This window comes from Letharia columbiana (genome assembly GCF_014066305.1).
Source record: "Letharia columbiana isolate WasteWater2 chromosome Unknown Sc0000000_s0, whole genome shotgun sequence".
NCBI lineage: Eukaryota > Fungi > Ascomycota > Lecanoromycetes > Lecanorales > Parmeliaceae > Letharia > Letharia columbiana.
The window spans coordinates 312694-333037 of NW_023501036.1; the positions used below are offsets into that span (position 1 = coordinate 312694).

The 20344-nt window shown below is 35.1% G+C and overlaps 4 protein-coding genes across 4 annotated transcripts; 2 read left to right on the top strand and 2 right to left on the bottom strand.

Annotated features, from left to right (window-relative positions):
• Positions 1-9830: 9830 nt before the first annotated feature.
• On the top strand, positions 9831-10793 carry HO173_000084 (uncharacterized protein; the record flags this gene model as incomplete). Its single annotated transcript, XM_037302035.1, has 1 exon — positions 9831-10793. One exon carries the CDS (start codon positions 9831-9833, stop codon positions 10791-10793), a length of 963 nt encoding a protein of 320 aa, XP_037170614.1.
• A 1248-nt stretch (positions 10794-12041) lies between these two features.
• HO173_000085 (uncharacterized protein) lies at positions 12042-13140 on the bottom strand (the record flags this gene model as incomplete). Its single annotated transcript, XM_037302036.1, has 2 exons — positions 12042-12279; positions 12353-13140. The coding sequence occupies 2 exons, from the start codon at positions 13138-13140 to the stop codon at positions 12042-12044; spliced, it is 1026 nt and encodes a 341-aa protein (XP_037170615.1).
• A 2190-nt stretch (positions 13141-15330) lies between these two features.
• HO173_000086 (uncharacterized protein) lies at positions 15331-16302 on the bottom strand (the record flags this gene model as incomplete). Its single annotated transcript, XM_037302037.1, has 3 exons — positions 15331-15561; positions 15626-15819; positions 15885-16302. 3 exons carry the CDS (start codon positions 16300-16302, stop codon positions 15331-15333), a joined length of 843 nt encoding a protein of 280 aa, XP_037170616.1.
• A 980-nt stretch (positions 16303-17282) lies between these two features.
• On the top strand, positions 17283-19793 carry HO173_000087 (uncharacterized protein; the record flags this gene model as incomplete). Its single annotated transcript, XM_037302038.1, has 6 exons — positions 17283-17413; positions 17469-17829; positions 17883-18084; positions 18131-18162; positions 18214-19635; positions 19695-19793. The coding sequence occupies 6 exons, from the start codon at positions 17283-17285 to the stop codon at positions 19791-19793; spliced, it is 2247 nt and encodes a 748-aa protein (XP_037170617.1).
• Positions 19794-20344: the final 551 nt, after the last annotated feature.

Below are 20344 nucleotides of genomic sequence, written 5' to 3' on the forward strand. Positions count from 1 at the left end.
TATCTTTTTTTTTTTATAGATATTAAGTAAATTAAATAATAAGATTAAAGATTAAGCGATAGTAGAATAAAGAGAAAGTGGAATTTCGATAGAATTAAATTAAGATAGAGTATTATAAAGACTAAGAGAAATTAAAAATTTTAAGATTTACTTTAGCTTAATAGAAGGAAAAACTAAATACTTAAGTATTTTAGAGGGTTATTAAGATTAAGAATATAAGCGTATCGATAAGTCTCGCGAAGTTTCGAAGATATTAGCTTTAATATCTAACGTCTTAATTAAAGTTAGAATTAATATTAATACTTATTATTAATATAAAAAAGCGAGATTAATAAATCTTTAATTACGCGCTATAAGAATATCCGCTACTCGAATATATATATTTACTTTTAATACTTATACGCCTCTTATAAATTATTATCGTTATTTATAATTAAGCTTATATTATTTACTCTATAGATTAGATAAGATAATATTATAAAATTTTCGTCGATATCGTCTTAGAATTATTTCGATTAAAGATAGATAATAAAAGCTTTAAGATTAAATTACTTTTAAAATTAAGAGATTATTATTAGATTATTTATTAATTTCTAAATAAAGACGAGCTTATATTTATTTAGATTATCGATAATAATAAGTTAAAGAGAATTAATACTAGAGGGATTTTTAATCGATAATCTATTAAATTAATAGAAGTTTATTAATTTCTTAATTATTAAGAGCTTCTAAGTCTTTATATATATCTATAAATCTAAAAAGTTTCTGCAAAATTTGAAATTGCTAATCGCGCGTGTGTCGCGGAAATTATAAAATCCGTCGAATTAGTAAATCTAATTAGAATCCGCCTAAATTCTATTAAATTAGTAAATCTAATTAGAATTCGTCTAAATTCCGCCGATTTAGTAACTATTTTAATCTTTTTCGCTAGTTCTATTAGTTTAATAGTAATATATATAAAAAAAGAAAAGTTCTAATAATCGACGTTACGATGATAAGATTTTATAACGACGAGTATTAACGCTAACTTAAATTTGACTATAAAATTAGATAATTTAATAAAATTAATCGTATAAGTAATACTTTAATATAGCGTATAATGATACGCATATTAATGATAATATATATTAATGTCATATATATATAGAATAGTACTTAGAGTATATTAAAGTGCATTACGTAAAAATTTTAAAGTTACTAAAAATTTTTAAAGTTGCTAAATTAATAGAACTGGCGAAACGAATTAAGATAGTTACTAAATTAGCGAAAAGAATTAAATATAGATAAAGTCTACTTAATAGATTAAATCGTACTAAATCGTACTTATAATACGAACTCGGCGGAAATCGTACGAAAAGAAACTTTTTAGATTTATAGATATATTCGTTTTTCTATATTTTTATCGATTCTCTCTTAAGTAATCGCTTCTCTTACTTTATAGACATCTCGTTAATTAATGAAATTAATTTATATAAGAATTTAAGAAGAAAGCTAGAGTCTTATATAGTTATATAATTAGAAATAAATAGTAATTAAATAATCTCGCTTACGATAATATTAATCTTTTTCTTATATAATTTTATAGACTTTCTCTAAAGGCCTTTATATCTTAATTAACGCGAGAACTTCTCTTTTATCGCTTTAAATATAGGCTCTAAAAATTAAAGTTCTTTACGAATATTATCTCGGTTCGCGAGAACGTCTAACTTCGCGATATCGAATTTGATATAAAAATCGATTTTAATAGACGTTATTATTATAAGTATATCGTTTAAAGAAAATATAGATATTAATATATATAATATATATAATACGATAATAAGAAAATATGCGTTAGATTAAGTAAGATATAAGATAAAAGAAATTCAAATAAAACTATAGAGTTTAAGTCGAATATTTAGCGTTATTTTTTAAAATATATATTACATCTTCGATTAACTTTAATTAATTATAAGTAGACTTTAATCGACGCTAATTTTATTAATAGTTATCTCGATAGTCTTAATTAAATATTAATATATTATATCTTTAATTAACTTTAATTAATTATTAATAGAAATTTCGATAAAAGCTTCGGCTAGCGTTAAAATTAGTAACGCGTATATTAATAATAAAAGTACGAATTTCGCTATTATATCTACTAAGAATATAAATTTATTTAATAATAATATAAATTTTCTAAGATTTATTCTCTACTAGCAATTTCGAAATTAATAATCTTCGATAGAGTTTAAGCGATAATAATTACTTTAATAATTAATATTTTAAAAATTAATATTTATTTTAACTCTTTAATATAAAAGGTAATAGTAAGATATAGTAACTAATAAATATTATATCTATATAATTTTCATTTACTCTTTAATCGATTAATAGATAATCGAGTTCCTTTTTCAGTAGATATATTAATCTTCTTTCTTCTTTATATCTATAAAAATCGATTAATTAAATTATCTTCTCTTCGAATATATATAACTCTTAATAATTTATTTAATTTTAATTATTTATATCTAAAAGACTTTTATTTTAATATAAAGATATATTAGCTAGCTAAATATAATAAAATAACTATATATTATAAATAATAATAAATAGATCTAGTATATTTCTTTTATAACACTTATTTTTAGAGGTACTACTATCTAAATTAAACGGTTTAAATTAAAGTAAAATTAGTTTCTTTTATATAAAATATATATTTCTAAATTATATACTCTATAGGCGACTTTATTATTTTAAAGTAAATATATAAATATAATTTTATATATATGAAAGCGCTTTAATTATATACGTATTAAATACGAAGAAACGTTTAAAAGTAATAAAAGTATCTCTCCCTAAATAGCTCGTTATAGACCTTTTCTTTTTATAAATACCTATTAATATAAGATATTTTTTATATATAGATTTATAAATATCTTTTATATGATTATAAAGAATATAAAGTTGAAATTAGACTTTATAATAAGTAAGACTAGAGTAGTAATATATATTCGTTAAAGCGTTAACACGTTATTAATTATTAAAAAACGTATATCTTATAATTAATTAATAATAGATAAGAGAATATATATCGAGTATATCGCTTCTATAAAAAATAATATAAAAATGATAGTGGACTTATTAGATACCTACGAGGTTATAGAAAGCGAAAACCGATTCTTTTATACGCGTCTTTCGATATTATAAATCGTAATATAGTTAATAGCATTAATAATCTAATAGCTTTAATCATCGTAAGAGAAGGAGATATATATCTACTCGAAGATAATATAATTGCGAATTCGATATTATAGTAGTAATTAAATAAGTAGAAGATAGAGAAAGAGAGAATAAATGCGATATAAATAATGAATCTAAATAATAAGATAATAACACTCTCTATCTCTATAATAAACTTAAGTTATAATATTATAATTTCGTCTTTAATAGTTAACTCTATAAAATCGTATTTAAAAGAGCGAGACGCTAAGAGATCGATAAAACTATAATTTAAATCGAAGCCTCTTAATTAAATAAAATCGATATCTAATTATTAAATTAAGTTAAATATCGAGTCGATATTCAATATAAATAATTTTTAGAATTTATTTAAATCTCGGGAAGATTATACGCTAGCGCTATAGTTTTTTAAGTTAAGACTCTTCGATAATAATATTAATAAGTTCTTTCGCGATATTTATTTATAGCGATTTTAAGACGACTATAATTTTAATAATGCGAAATTATTAAGATATAAAATATAGAATATATATAGCGATAATATCGACGATAGCTAAATTAATTAGTCTTTTAAAATTTATAACTTCGAATTCGAATTAAGATCGAAGATATATTACGTTATTTACTTCGATATTATAAGTATTATTAAAGTATTTCTAATATATAAATCTTTTAGTATAAGCTTATATTATCGATCTATACGCTAAAGAAATATTAATAAAGCGAGAGTCTATAGCGAGATATATATCGCGGATTAATAGTAGAAAATATAGAATAAGCTATCTAATAACTCTATCGTTATTTCTATTATTTTAATATTAAATAAAACTTATCTCTCTCGAATATACGAAAAATAATATACTTAATTAATTTATATTACGATTAAAATCTTTAACGAGATACGTAATACGTATATAATAGATCGAGTATAGCGATTTTAGAAATAATATTAATTATTACGAAAAAAGAAGCTAAGGCCTAGATCTATTACTATATCTTAGATTTAATAATTAAAAATAACTTCTTATACTTTCGTAATATATTATTTATTAATAAAGTATATTTAATAATTAAAGAATATTTCGAATATAATATTAATATATAATACGCGAATAGTTTAATTCGAAGATATTATCTAATATTAGCTATTATAATATTAAATTATAAAAAATAAGTAATAATTACTTTAATCTTAAGTAGTAGATATTATTCTATATATACGATCTTATCTATAGAGAGAAAGCGATTATATCTTTTAACTCTATATTCTAAGTAAATACTTAAGCGTATAACTAAGTAGCTGAGACTATAAAAGAGATATATTAAAAAGACGTCGAAATACTTACGAGATATAATACTTCACGATTACTATTCTTTTATCGACGGTTATTTCGCTATTAATATATATCGATTATAATACTTCGATATTCTATATTTCTTAATAATTAAGAGATTTATAGATTATCTACTTAAATAATAAGTTAAATATATTAGAGTTATAAAGATAGAGAATAAGATAAATAAGCTTCTTAATACTCGCTTTTAAGCGATCTCTAGCTATATTAATCTAAGACGTATCGAGTCTCTAAGTAAAAAGATATAATAGATAGAAGAGGATAATTAGACCCTATAGAGGATAATAATAATTATCTTTATATTAATCTTAATTAAATTAAATTCGAATACGCTATATATAGATCGCGCTATTCTTAATCTTATTATATTAATAAGATATCGTTCTTATAATAATAATATTATTCGATATCTACTCGCGACTCTAGCTCGAATTAATTTATTAAAAGAGGTTTTTTAAGTATATAGATCTCTAGATAAAACGATGAATAAAGGTTATTTTAACTTTCTAAAGTTTTATAGTATTAATTACTTATTTAAAATAATATAATTATTTAATTTATTTAATAGATTAACTATTTAAATAGAAAAAAAGGCGTATATTAAATTTTTTAAAAAGTATTATAAATTAATAAATAAGTATAATAACTATATTAAATAGATTATACGTTATAATATCGTATATTAGAAGATAATTATAATATATAATCTCGTTAAATACTAAGATATAGAAGTATTATTATTTATAATTAAGAGATTATAGAAGAAAGAGAAGAAGATCGAGGCGGGAATTTCTTTAGATCTTTATATCTAAGATTAGTAGGCGGATAATAAGAAGCGTAATATTATAAGATAGATCTATTATTATAATAGTCGTTATTAACGACTAGTAGAGATCGTTACTAAATAATTAGAGTTAAATACTTTTCTCGAAGCTTTAGCCGCCTTTATTCGAATAAATTAAATAAAATTAAAGGAATATTATCTATTTAAGAGAAATAATAATATTAATATATATAAGATAAACTATAGATAAATACGTCGATATTCGATTCGCATCTATTTTAATATTCGATATTAAAAGGCTCTTAGAAAGGATTCTTTAAATATAGCTTATCTATCTAAAGACGTCGTTATCTGCAGATTTATTAATTAATTTTTTCGAAAAAGATAGCGTAGAAACTATATCTGCAAATCTGAAAAGTTTCTTTTTATACGATTTCCGCCGGGTTCGTATTATAAGTACGATTTAGTACGATTTAGCCTATTAAGTAAACTTTATCTATATTTAATTCTTTCTACTAATTCTATCAATTTAGTAACTTTAAAAAATTTTTAATAACTTTAAAAATTTTACGTAATATACTTTAATATACTTTAAGTACTATTCTATATATATATAATATTAATATATATTATCATTAATATGCGTATTATTATATATACGTATTATTATACGCTATATTAGAGTATTATCTACGCGACTAATTTTATTAAATTATCTAATTCTATAGTTAAATTTAAGTTAACGTTAATACTCGTCGTCGTAGAACCTTACCGTCGCAACGTCGATTATTAGAACTTTTCTTTTTTTATACGTATTATTATTAAACTAATAGAATTAACGGAAAAGATTAGAATAGTTACTAAACCGACGGAATTTAGATAGATTCTAATCAGATTTGCTGATCCGGCGGATTTTATGATTTCCGCGATACACGCGCGATCAGCAATTTCAAATTTTGCAGGAACTTTTCAGATTTGCAGATGTACGCTTAGGTTTATGAATATAATTAATAGACCTTCGATGCTAATAAGATTTTTTCGAGGAAATTAATAGAGAAAGTATTAGTTATAGTAAAAGTAATAAATCTAGCTTATAGAGATTTTAGATAAAGATCGATTTATTTATAAAGTATTTTTATAAAGATATTTAAATATCGATATAATAGATAAGTTTAGAAATATTATAATATAATAAAAATAGAAAGAGCGTAGCTATTAATAGCGCGGAATTTAAAAATCCTCGAAAAACGACGATTCTATAGCCTCGTAAATATTAAGAGAAATATATATATTATACTCGCGTCGATAAAAGATAAAGAATTTTATTATATTAATAACTTTATCGACTTTAATTAATATAATAATATCTATAATTTAAACTTTTTAAATAAAAGTTATAGAGTAGTAAAGAAGATTAATATATATTATACTATAAGATAATAGAGATATTAAGAATCTAGATCTTAGAATATTAGAAATAGAATTAAATATATAATAGATAAAATCGATCTTAATTATCCTTCTTAACTTAAATATCTTTCTCGACTTAAATACTTTTCTTAATTTGAATACTCTTCTTAACTCGAATAACTTTCAAACTATTTTTAGAGTTTATCGAGTAAAGAGAGATCTTATAATTATAGAATATATATATAAATATTATAATTAGAAAGAGAAGAGAGAGCGGGTTTTTCTTTAGTTAGAGAGATGTTAATACGCTTTAGAAAGTATCTAGTTAAGTATTTCGACGTTAAAAATTACTATTAAATTAATTCGCGACTTCTTATAACTTAAAGAACGTTATCGTCTATAATAAGAGCTATTATTTAAAATTTCTTTAAGTTATTAATAGTCTATACGATAATATTAGAATCGAGATATATTATTTTAAAAATATAATAAACTAGAAGAAAGCTCTAATATAAGCTGTTATAGGGGTATAAGACGATAAGAGTTATTAATAGTCTATACGATAATACTAGAATCGAGGTATATTATTTTAAAAATATAATAAATTAGAAGAAAGTTCTAATATAAGATATTATAAGAGGAGATCTATATATATTACTCGCTATATTTTTATATATATAATTATTTAAAAATTGAAACTTCTAATTTAAAAAAGTCGGTTTCGATTTTATAAAAAAGATACTCGATACTTTAATAAGTATTAATATATATAAATCTCGAAGAGATTTAGATATTAAGAGAAGAGGTTAATAGAGCTAAGATCGGGTAATAGAGATATAAATATATATTATCGGCTTTTATATATATTATATTGATTTTAACGCGATTATAGCGATAAGAAAGCGTATTAATAACGATTTTCCTTCTTAGATAGTTAGCGTTTACGAGATATATTATAAATAATAATATTCTTATCTTTAATAGAGAAGATAAATTACTCGATATAGTAATATAAATTTATATATATAAACTTAATATCTAGTAATAATATTATTAAGTTAAGTTAAATTAAATTTATAGTATAACTAAGTTAAGTCGAATTTAACTTATAAAGTTAAGTTAATATCGCGAATTATAGAAATAATAAAATATTAATATAAGACGATTATTATTTTTAAAAAAATTATTTAAATAGTATATAGTAATTATTAAACTAGTAAATATTATTCGAATAGTATATAGTAATTATTAAATTAATAAATATTATTCGAATAATATATAGTAATTATTAAACCGGCGAATAGTATTTTAATAGTAAATAATAATTATTAAATCGACGGATAGCGTGTGAAAAGTAGATTATAGTTACTAATTAGGCGGAATTTAAGCGAATTTAAATTAGATTTACTAATTCGACGAATTTTATAATTTTCGCGATTAACGCGCGATTAGCAATTTCAAATTTTATAGAAACTTTTCAGATTTGCAGATATATACTATAGAAAGAGAAATAAGTATAGTAAATATATCGCGTAGAAATAATTAAAAGTAATTATAATAGTATTTTAAATACTATTTAAATGATAACTATAGAAGCTATTGAAATTATTCGATGATAATAATAGCGTATAAGTAGAGTGCGGGCTTTCTAGTAGTGAAAAGCTTATTATCTGCAAATCTGAAAAGTTTCTACTAAATTTCAAATTGCTGATCTTGCGAATAGGGCTGAAATTAAGAATTTCGTCGATTTAGTAACTATCTTAAAAATTAGCTAAAATTCCGTCGATTTAGTAACTATCTTAAAAATTAGTTAAAATTCCATCAATTCAGTAACTATTCTAATCTTTTTCGCCAGTTCTATCAGTTTAATAATAATATATATAAAAAAAGAAAAGTTCTAATAATCGACGTTACGACGATAAGATTCTACGACGATAAGTATTAATATTAACTTAAATTTAACTATAGAATTAAACGATTTAATAAAATTAGTCGCGTAAGTAATACTCTAATATAGCGTATAATAATATATATATTAATAATAATATATATTAATATCATATGTATATAGAATAGTACTTACTAGTAGAGTATATTAGAGTATATTACGTAAAATTTTTAAAGTTGCAAATTTTTTTAAAAGGTAAAAAAATTAAAAAAGGGGGAAGAAAGAAAAAAAATATTAAAAAAAGGGAAAGGAGGAAAATATAGAAAAAATATAAAAAAAAGAAAAAATATTAAATAAATTATAAAGAGGAAAAAAAAAAAGAAAAAAAGAAATTAAAAATTTTTAAAATAAAAAAAAAATAAATTAAATTTTTTTTTTAAAATAAAAAAAAAAAAAAAAAAAAAAAAAAAAAAAAAAAAATAAAAAAAAAATAAAAAAAAAAAATTTTATAAAAAAAAAAAAAAAAAAAAAAAAAAAAAAAAAATATATTAAAATAATTATTAATTTAAAAATAAAATAATAAATAAATAAAAAAAAAAAAAAAATTAAAAAAAAAAAAAAATAAAAAAAAAAATAAAAAATTTAAAAGTTTAAAATAAAAAAAAAAAAAAAAAAAAAAAAAAAAAAAAAAAAAAAAAAAAAAAAATTAAAAAAAAAAAAATAAAAAAAAAAAAAAAAAAAAAAAAAAAAAAAAAAAAAAAAAAAATTTTAAAAAAAAAAAAAAAAAAAAAAATTTAATTAAAAAAAAATTAAAAAAAATTAAAAAAAAAAAAAAAAAAAAAAAAAAAAAAAAAAAAAAAAAAATATAAAAAAAAAAAAAAAAAAAAAAAAAAAAAAAAAAAAATTAAAAAAAAATTTTTAAATTTTTTTTTTTATTTTTTTTTTTAAAAATATATTTTAAAAAAAAAAAAAAAAAAAAAAAAAAAAAAAAAAAAAAAAAAATAAAAAAAAAAAAGTAAAATTGAAAAAAATAAATTAAAAAAAAAAAAAAAAAAAAAAAAAAAAAAAAAAAATTAAAAAAAAAAAAAAAAAAAAAAAAAAAAAAAAAAAAAAAAAAAAAAATATTTCAATACAACTCCATTTGAGAGCATCCTTCTCACTTCATCTTCCAATGGCTTCATCAGTCATTCCAGAACTCGCCAAGCTTGACAACATCAAGCAGGACACAGAATCCGCCTCTCACAAAGTCTTCCAAGAACTCGCGATCAAGTCAGCGCAACCTCACGCGGACCGTACTTTCTTGACCGACAGAGCTGTGATCGGCATGGAGCCCATGGAAAATATGCCACACACCGCTCACCTCCTGAATTCCGAACATCTTGCCATGGCATTCACGGAGCTCTCTGCGGCTATGGATGACCCTTTCGACGTCTTCCCCCTTCCGTCCTACACGTACGACCCCTCGAAGCCATGCTACCTCTACACCATACCTCGCGAGCTCCGCGACATGGTTTACGACGACGTCATCTCATCTGGCAATCTCAAGATACTTCGAACCTCGAGGAAATTACACGAAGAAGGCATCAACTTCCTTTACAAACGTCGCGTCTGTCATCTCATCGAGGATTTCACGAAGTACAGACCCGCAATCAATCTCCAGGAGCCTATTGCTGCCTTGATTCAGAACGTCGATATTGAGATAGTGATGGGATCCTCAATGAATGGTCGATGTTGGGGAGACACCACTGATCCAATTCTCAAATTCAGTGGCTCCACTGTCCTGCGACAGACGTGCCGAGTGGTGTTTCTCTGTACGGAAGACTACCATCCTTTCAACATCAAGCCACATCTTCAGAAGATCTTGGGCCAGCTCCGTACACTCAACGGATTTTTACGGGTCATCTTGGAAATTCATTATAAAGGTCCGATGCTTGTTGGAGAACAGCAACCCTTACATTGCCGGCTAAAGGCTATTTCTATCTTGAGAGCCGTCAAACACTTGGAAAAGGACTTGGGTCCAAGTACCCGGCGTGAAGACGTTGACCCTACCCGCAAGAACTTGGAATTTCATCCGCGTGCCCACCTGGAAGCCAACCAAGGGGGCGTTGTCGCTAACGACCCAGTGCCGCAATGATCGATAGGCGAAGTATTCGAAGCGAGCGGGGATCGCTCTCTCATGCAATGGTAGTAAACCTACAAGGAATGAAAACAGGGAAAAACTCGGCAAGAGCGATGGAGGTGTTGGTTGGTTCACCTGCTCGTGGAGCTACGAAGCGGTGGATGACAACAATGACCGGTGCCAACCTTACATATTCAAGTCATAAATCCGTGATTGAGTACATGTTCAGTGTTGGATCATGGGTTTCTAGATTAGAGATGTCCGAACGAGTATTGAGGACAATTACCACCCATCATCATCGCGTCCTGAATCTGCACCGCAGCGGAGTAGTAGATTTTTCTAGAGATCCTACAATCCATGCTTCACTAATGAGTCCGCCATTCGAAAGGAAAATCTCTTGGATTTACGATAGTGTACAAATCCACAAGGCAAGAAACTACTTCTCTCTGCAGACTTGCAAACATGAAGAAGGAAAGCCTGTCGAAGCTGACAGCCGCTGAGTGACATCCTCCATGGCATCGTCCACCACAGAGATTGATTCGATGCCTCTTCCCGCCCAGCATCTGGCCCATCATCGACACTTTCGACACTTTCTCACCCCTCGAATCGGACTCCTCGTGCCCTACCACATCTCACACCCCACCTTCGGTATCCCACCTCGCGAGACCGGATGTATGCCAAGGGCCCACGATGGAATGTAAGATTATCAGCGAACCGGTAACGCAATGCAGTTTGTTACCTGAAAAATTCGAAAGGTTGGAGATGGTCTAGTATTCTTACAAAAGCAGTTGCTCAGGTCTCTATCGCGGCAGCGACTTTGCAGGCGAAATCCTAGTATCGCTGCCATTGTCAGATGCAGTAGAGCGGGGAATGTTACACTTGAAGATAAGGATAATCAGAAAAAGTGTTCTCTTTCGTATATTATCATTTTTGTGCGCCGTTGCTCGGCGTCTTTGAAGTCTCAAATGTGAGCGTACACGAGCTTGTCACTCCGATCTCGCTGAGTTCGGATGATAAAAACTTAGGCGGTAGATTGCAGAACCTCTCAGGAACTTGCATGGATTCCTGGGGTTCTGGTGAAGTGGGATTCACTACGGCAGAATCCCTGAAACTTTTCATCAGCTGCCTGTAGATGCAGAGTTATATCCACTTGAGCGCAAACCCATACGCTATCCACAACTTCAAAGACGCACAACATGGGCTCTTGACCGATCCATCGTCCAGCTATCAATTCCCTACCTATGCGCAGCACTGTCCGGCCGTTTATATCACTTTGCCCACCCTTTGCCCCGACTCGAGCTCCAACTCTTTCTGATGCTTATTCCTCACACTCTGCAATGCCCAGAAATTGTAGAGAAAGTACAAGAGGGCCGTGACCACGGTACACGACGCGGTAGCGCCGACCGTGATCTTGGCCGTGATCGAGAACCTACCGCCCTGCTGCGAGTAGACGTTGATGAGCGTGGAGATCAGCCCAGCGGTCGAATTGAGGAGCCCGACCCTATCGTCACAACGTTAGCTCAGAGAGTCCTTTCTCGAGAAAACGAATTTCAAAAGCGAGACGAGGCACTTACAAGAAGATCTTATTGATCAACCAAACATAATTCCTCCTCCACCGCCACCAAAGCCACACCATGCCCGCCCCGCCGACGAGACAGCAGGAACCGGCGACCCAGATCAGAGAAGCGTGCTTGACCGTATTCAGCACCGCATGGTCCACCCTGCTATCCTTGGCGTCCTTCTGAAGCCTCTTGTTATCCTCGACGCTGACGAAGGTGCCCGGGACGACGATGAAGCCGGCGAGGAGGATCCAGGTGCTGAACGAGGCGAACAGGTTGTGGGAGCGGGGTATAGTATCCAGACCCAAGAGCATGTCGACGTAGCGGGTTTGCGCGGACGGTTGGGTCGTGTATTCGGGCCTTACGGGGGCTTTGGAAGGTGGTTGCCGTTCGGATTTGGGCCTTGGTACAGGCTTGGGGCCAGCTGAGGGGATCTCGAGGTGCGAAACTCTTGGCGTGGGCTTGCAGGAGGTCGGGGCTGAGGGCGGAAGCTTACAATGGCTCATGATGGTGGAATTTGTCTTCGAAAAGTCTTTCAAATTCACCGAGGTGCGTGGGGTCGCTAGGCGCGGTGTATCACCCAGAAACATCTGTACATCGCAACTTTGATTGGAGACCGGGCGATCAGATGAAGGCTTTGGCACGTCCAGCTTTAGGCATGAACTGTCGTGCGCGAAATTCAAGTGGCTGATTATGCTTGAGAAGGTTTTGGAAGGGTCGCTAGGGGAGTGCATGGGGGAGAGCTGGGCGGTTTCGTTGACCGGCAACGAAGGCGCTGGACGAGGTAGGATGAAGGACGACATGATACTGTAGCGTTGCTCCACTAGAGGGGGCAGTGAGTCAAAAGTCTCAGGCGACCGATCAAGGCTTTATCAGGGGGACACTGTTCGTGTTTCTTTGTTATTAGGGGAACAAGAGGGCTGATGTTGGCGGCATGTCAAAACCTGTTCGCTTTGTCCGTGCAACCAAGACCTTTGACAGCCTAAAAAGGGGCCTTGTCCGCTTCTTTGAGGTTGAAAGGAGGGGCCTTGAATAGTGCTTGTCTTGCGACGAGCATGGCCTCTTTCAGTGGTTGACATTGTTAATCACACCGAGTCGCCCTTGAATCAAACACCGAGTTTTCTACCTTGAACAATGGCCTCGGTGAATCGTGCGATAATAGAAGAGGCACCGACTGTGGGCAACCTACTCGAAGAGCCTGTATGGTGAAAGGGCGTCCCTCAAATTTTCCAACGAAGACTATAGTAATGCTATCGTGTAATCAGTAGACGCAACATCGGTTCCAGCCCGCCAATAGGGCTCGGAAACTATACTTGGAAAGCTGTAGTGGCAAGAAAACTGTTCTCATCGTTAAATGTGTATGTCCGGAATATTGAGGCTGGAATTAGCTGATCATGACGACTCTTCACTGGATCATAAGTGGCGAGTCGGTGGAATCCATAATTCCAACTGGGAGAACCCTGCAAAGCTACATATTTTAGCGCCAGCATCGACATGAAGCGTGCTTTGGGAAGGCTGTCACCATTCGGGTCGCCAGTTCAATGTCGCCTTTCTTGTGTTTGTTTGCTTTTCAACTGCAGCCGAAGAATTTACAACAACTTGGATTCAACGACGTCGTTCATGCTCTTGTGTACAGAAATTCTTGAAAAAGACTGCTCAACTCGATTTTCTTACGACAGTTTTGGGCCTCAGTACCGGCATAAGCTGCCAAAATATTGAAACACTTTCGTGTCCAAGCTGTGTGATAGCTGAGGAATGAATCTTACAACGCATAACGACCTTATACCGGAAGTGGGAGCAAGGTCAAAATAGGCCCTGCAGATGCGGCTTTGGCAGTGCAATCAATTTACAGAGCTTTGGTCTAAGCAGAATGCAGGAGTCTTGTAAGGCATACCAAATCTTGCCTCCTGACTCATTGCTAGTGAGTTCATCAGATTTGCAACCAGGCCGCGGGCAGCGGTTAGATTACCCTGAGTGGAACTGCCCGACGATGATCGCCATTGTAATGCTTAGTCCAGGTGTTAGTATCAGCGTGTCTAGTTCCTTCTATGCTGCGTCCTTCCTATATCTTATGCAATTCCATCTTGTTCCTTTCTGTAGTTAGAAATAGATAGGTGCTTTGTTCTCCATCAGCTACATAATAGCTGATGGCCCCCCACTGAATCTACATGCATTCTACATCATCACCGTTTGCCTCGCAAAGAGTTAGTACTACTCGCTCTCGGCACGGGAAATGACTTGTGAGCTGTCCGCGTATCCAGGTTATTTTACTCGCCGGCACAAACCTTTCTGTATCCAGGTTCGTTATCGAATTGGGCCGTGATGATGGCCTCTAACTTCTGCGAAAGAAAATATGAGTAATGTGTCAGAATATTAGAGGAAAGAGATCTACATGCCCCCCTGTTATATTCGGAAGGAACTGGGATGACCCGTCCCATTGCATCCTCGAATCTTGTCGGTTCCTGGACCCATGTGTAACGCAGCTCTGGAGAAGGACTGGACATTTGTAGATTGACGATGAAGCTAATGATTTGCACGTTCGACTGCCAGACCTTGCTGGCAAGATCTACCAGGGTTTTCAACTGCGGAATCATGTCCCTGTGAGTGAAGTCAAGCCGTGCAACAGAGCCTTACATCATCAAGGACCTACCGAATAATAAGGCCGGATAATCTGCTCAAAATGGGGTTGTTGTCCCGAGACAGCGACGTATTTGCTTGCAGGTCATGTCGCATACAGACTAGTTCCATATGAGACTTTTCGAGTCTTGTTTCCAGATCCTCATGATCTTTCCAGTTCTGCTCTGCTACAAAGGACGCCGATTTTCTGTAACAACATGTCAGTACGGCGGGTTTGAGGCCTCGATCAGCTACTCATAAGCCTTGCGTGATCAGTCCCATATCCAAGCTTCCCACATGTGCTACAAGGTAGGCTCTGAGTTTCGTGACTTCCTCTTCCATGCAAAAGCCCCATCTCAGCTTTTTGCCCCACGTCTTCACCCTGTCCATGTTTGACACATGCCCTGCGGAGGCCGTCCCGTCACATTCTCTACGACATCATTCATCCTATCCTCCGTTTCATTTGCACTCGAGACTTCGAGGGAGGTCATGAACCTCGCGAACTGTTCCGGCATGTGCATGCTCATGAATTTGTGTACCCTCTCTTGCTCAGAGCTCTTGACATCCACGACTTTGCGTCCCGACCCGCTGCTGATTTTGGCCGCAATCTGCATGGACATTGTCAGAGTTTGCGATAACGTCACTTAATAAGCCAAAAAGTTGGGAATATACCTCATCGTAGGCCAATAGCTCAGGACCGAGGATCCTATAGTCGGTATTGTGCGGGTTCGTATCTGTGAGCGCATGGAAGGCGACAGTCGCAATATCCGTGGCGCTGACGAATTGGATCTTGCCATCTTCACAAGCGGTGTAGATCTTACTCTCATTTTTAATGGTGATCGGATGCGAAAAATTCGAGAAACTCTCTACAAGGCTGTTGATAAATATGATACATTCCCTTCAGGTGTGGAGCGTCAAGGAAGAAATGTACCTGTGAACCATGCAGCTAGGAGCACAGTATGATCAACGCCGATGTCCTCCAGGTGCTGCCACACTTGCCCTGTGTAATACCTACCCTTCGTCAGTGAGCTACCAGACGGGAGAACGAATCGCTTGACACCATGCTTCTCGACTGCAAGATCGAGGAAAGCGTTCATTGAAGGTGCAGGATCCTGCAACCCAGGAGCAATGAGATAGACAACGGAAATGCTCGCTCCATTAGGTAATACGTGCTGGAATGGATTCTCGTGACTTGAGCAGTCAAGCCAGTCATACTTTGTCGCTGGCATTGCGGCCGGAGCTGCGGCCTCAGCTCTACGGGAGGCTAAGAGGAAGGGAATCTTCGCATCCTGCAAAGGCGCAACGTGTTTGGAAGTCTTGCACGTGCCGCCCGTGAGAAGTATTACCATAGATTGAATATTGAGGACTGGGAGCTTTGGATGTGGCTAACAACTCCGTGCCGGGATATTGAGGATTGCTGTGCTGTACAGCGAAGCGGAGCAAGGGGATGGGAGCTTTCGATCTAACCATATCCAGGCTTTAGTTCTGTACGTTCCAAATATCCCTTGCGTGGCAATAATCGGAGATTGGGTCTCAAGGCGCAGAGAGCCAAGGCCATCATAGCTGATCAACCAGGTGTAGACAAGGATCATCCCAGAAGCATACAGCATCTACAGGTATTACCGCTTCTGTTACCAGTGATCACAAGCTTTCTCGCGCATTCAGCCTTTCTCCGTGCCTAGTGCGGCTGCCTCGGTCTCCTCTCGGTGACCTCGACCTCAACCTCGTAGGCGTGTCTGAGTAGGGTTCCACCAAGGCTGCTGGTTGCAAGTGAAGGTCTAGCTCTTCTGTAGAGGAAAAGCATGCAGTGGACCGGGTCTGCTCGTACTGAGCGATTAGACTCTAGATTACTGGTCCTGGTTCCTGATGGTAATCCTTCACTCTACCATTGTTGAAGGCTCACTTTGAAAGAAGCTGGGACTATGTTGCAGCTGCGCTCCCGCCGTCTATGTTGTAATCGTACAATCTGTCGAGCTACTGTGGGGTCTCGAGAGGTCTATTCTGCATTGGCGCTAGACAAGTGCATTTTATCCCTGTTCCTCTTTGTGTGCTCCACGACATACGTACTTTTACTTCACCACCTACACAATGCAATAGAAATCCATGATATACCTTAGTGACATCTCAATGCTGCAACTGATAGAGGGTACGAGAATTGAGATGGCGTGCAATTTCACTGGCAACGCATTATCATACCTCAGGTGAAGAGAAAAGCGCCCTTCCGGTTAAGCAGGTCAACTCTTTTGTGGTTTCTCATATCGTATTAAGAGACCATAGCGGTATAAGTCAATCTTGAATATTACAAGAGCTTCCGCAGCTACGACGCGCTATGTCTGGACTGTCTCAACATCAGCATGTTTTCCGAGTCGCAAAGCGTGATGCTACGAACGATGGCACACAGTCTCACGTGGCGAAGCGAAATCGTCAGTCGGTATCATGCTTACCTTGTAGGACTCGAAAGTTTGTATTCCTTGGCACTCCGACTTTCGTGATCGGTCGCTTACTGTCCTTACAGGCTGAAGTGTGACCGACAGATCCCGTGCGTGTCATGCTCAAAGAGAGGTGATGAGACTTCGTGCGCATATTCCAATGGCGCCACAAATGGGCGCGATAGACGTGGAGGCGAAGCTCGAGATTCCGAAGCACAGCTCCGCTTACAGAAGCTAGAGGAGATGGTCACTAGTCTCATGCGAACGACCAAAGAGGATTCGGAGATTCTTCGCAACGAGATGTCCCCTCAGGCTGTGATAGCCGACCAGCGCTTCAACAATCTCCCGCCTCCAACCTCGGATTCGTCTCCGGAAGCACAGTTGAACATGAACGGTCCAGAGAGAAGCTATGTCAACGCCACCCATTGGACAGCGATACTAGAGAATGTCGGTGTTTCACGCCGGGACAAAGCTCTGGATACATAGTTGACTAAGCCTAGATTCGAGACATACAAGGCGTTCTTGAGCAGCATCCGGGTGATACGGGAGAAATACAACCACCCGTTGCTTCCAATGGTCCTGACATTGTACTTGACACAAACCAATCAATGACACTTACGGACGCTTGCAATTCCCTACCACCAAGACCTACATTGAACAAGCTCCTTTCCGTGTACTTCAACTCAATGCACAGTCAGACCCGTAAGCACGCCGCATCAATCCCAGAACCCTCTGCTAACCCATGTAGCGATCCTTCATACGGGGAAGTTTCTCAGAGAGGCACGTAGTATACGAATCGAGATACTATGTCAGAGCACTAATTAAGCCTAGTACGAATCATTTTCCGTCGAACCTTCTTCCGTCTCTTTCCTCTGGATCTCAATGCTCTTTTCGGCACTGTATATCGGTTCCCAAATTCACGAAGGGGGTGATCAAGAGGTTCTTGGTTCTTCGAACAGTCCTCCGAGAGCGACGTTCCTCAAGAGAGCCGGCCAAGCTCTTATTGCTGGCAGATATCAGAAAGCCAAACCATATTCTGTAGAGGCCGTGCTGTTATATGGAGTATGCAAGTATATACAGAAGGAAGAACAAGACAACGATGCCTGGATGATTATGGGAATTAGTACACGCCTTGCTATGAAGATGGGATACCACAGAGATCCTGGCAATCTTGTCAACATTTCCCCATTCGAAGGGGAGATGAGGAGGAGGACTTTCTGCATCCTAGAGGCCTTCGACCTACTGCTGTCTTTCCAGGCTGGGTTACCCACAGTAATCTACGAGGAAGAGTGTGATACCGAGCCACCAAGCAACCTTTTCGATACAGATTTTGACGAGGACTGTAAAGCTCTCCCACCTTCTCGGCCGCCAATTGACTCAACACCAATGTTATACTATCGTTACAAAAGTCGACTAGCGAAGATATTCCGCCGCATTCATCGGCATGCACTTTCATTCAAAATCTCATCGTATGAAGATACAATGAAACTGGATGCTGAGCTTGAGGAGACGCACAAGGATGTGCCTCCCAGTCTTCGAATGAGACCCTTGGCTTTGTCATTCACAGATCAGCCTTATATGATACTGAACAGGCTGTACTCTGACCTGTTGTATCTGAAAAGTATCTGCGTCTTGCATCGAAAGTATCTCAGCCAGGACAGGTCGGACCCATCGTTTGGCTACTCCCGAAGGGTTTGTGGCGACGCAGCTCTGCATATACTGAAACATCAAGCCGAGCTTCATGGAGCATGCCAACCGGGGGGGCTATTTTACGACCACAAATGGATGCTCTCGAGTCTTTCATGCCATGACTTCCTCTTGGCAGCAATGATCACCTGCCTGGACCTCTACGAGTTCCACAAGCAGTCGGCTACTTCATCGGCAAAAGGTATGGAGGCTCAAGTCAAAAAATACGACGCTTTGAAACACTCTCATGGCATCTGGACGTCGCGCAGAGAGTTCTCTCGGGATGCGCGGTATGCTTCAAGCGTTCTCGCTGTCATGCTCTCGAAAGTGCCAAGACCAAGTTTCCCGGGAAAAGCGCCCCAGAAGATTTCGAGTATGACGCAGACCCCAATGAATGGGAACGGACCATTCGGTGCAACAGTGAGCCACCCGGAGAGCTCGCCGTGGAACATGGACGAATTCGATCTTACAGACCAAGAGCTTCTTACCAATAATTACGCTCCACTTGATTTCGCTTCTACGAGTACTCTGAACACGGTCTTCAGCGAGTTCGACAACATTGATTGGGTGAGCCGAGAGTCCCTGCTAATCTGCTGATGACCGCTGGCTTACTGACGACCTTGCAGGGTCTCGTTGATCAATCTTTAGTTGGTCTCATTGGTGACGATGATGTTCCATTTGATTGGCAGTTACTCGACGCGTCTGAAGCACAAGCTGTGACATGAGCACACTCTATTTGTTAACATCGATTTGTGAAGCATGGACGTCCTCACCCTCCAAGAGAATAGCCACACCCGTCCTTTGAGTTCTGAGCGTGGTTTCTGACTGAATTTCTATTCTGGACTTTGACCGAAGCTGCGGAAAGTTTCAGTAATAGATCTTACATGAGCACAGCTTTGCGGGAGAGAAGGAGGCCCTCCTACATATTCACTATAACAGTACGAAATTTCCAATTTACAGGACAGCACACTCGTATCTCGACTGCCTTCTCCCTTTAGGTCCTAAGCCTTATAGAAGCACAATAATAGGCAAAGCAATTGATGGATTCGGTTTATTGCATGTGGGGTGTGACTATCTATGTAGGCAGTACCATTGGAATTTGTTGTGACCCTCGAATAGCTCGGTGCATGGCTACCGAAAGATTCCCATTCGACCAATTCTAAAAGAGGCTAGTCCAGCAATGATGCTTCGGCATCAAGAACCTTGGCAAGTCTTGTCCCACCATGACTCATCCAATGCGAGAAGTTTGTTCTCTTTGACTCCGAGCTGAATACTC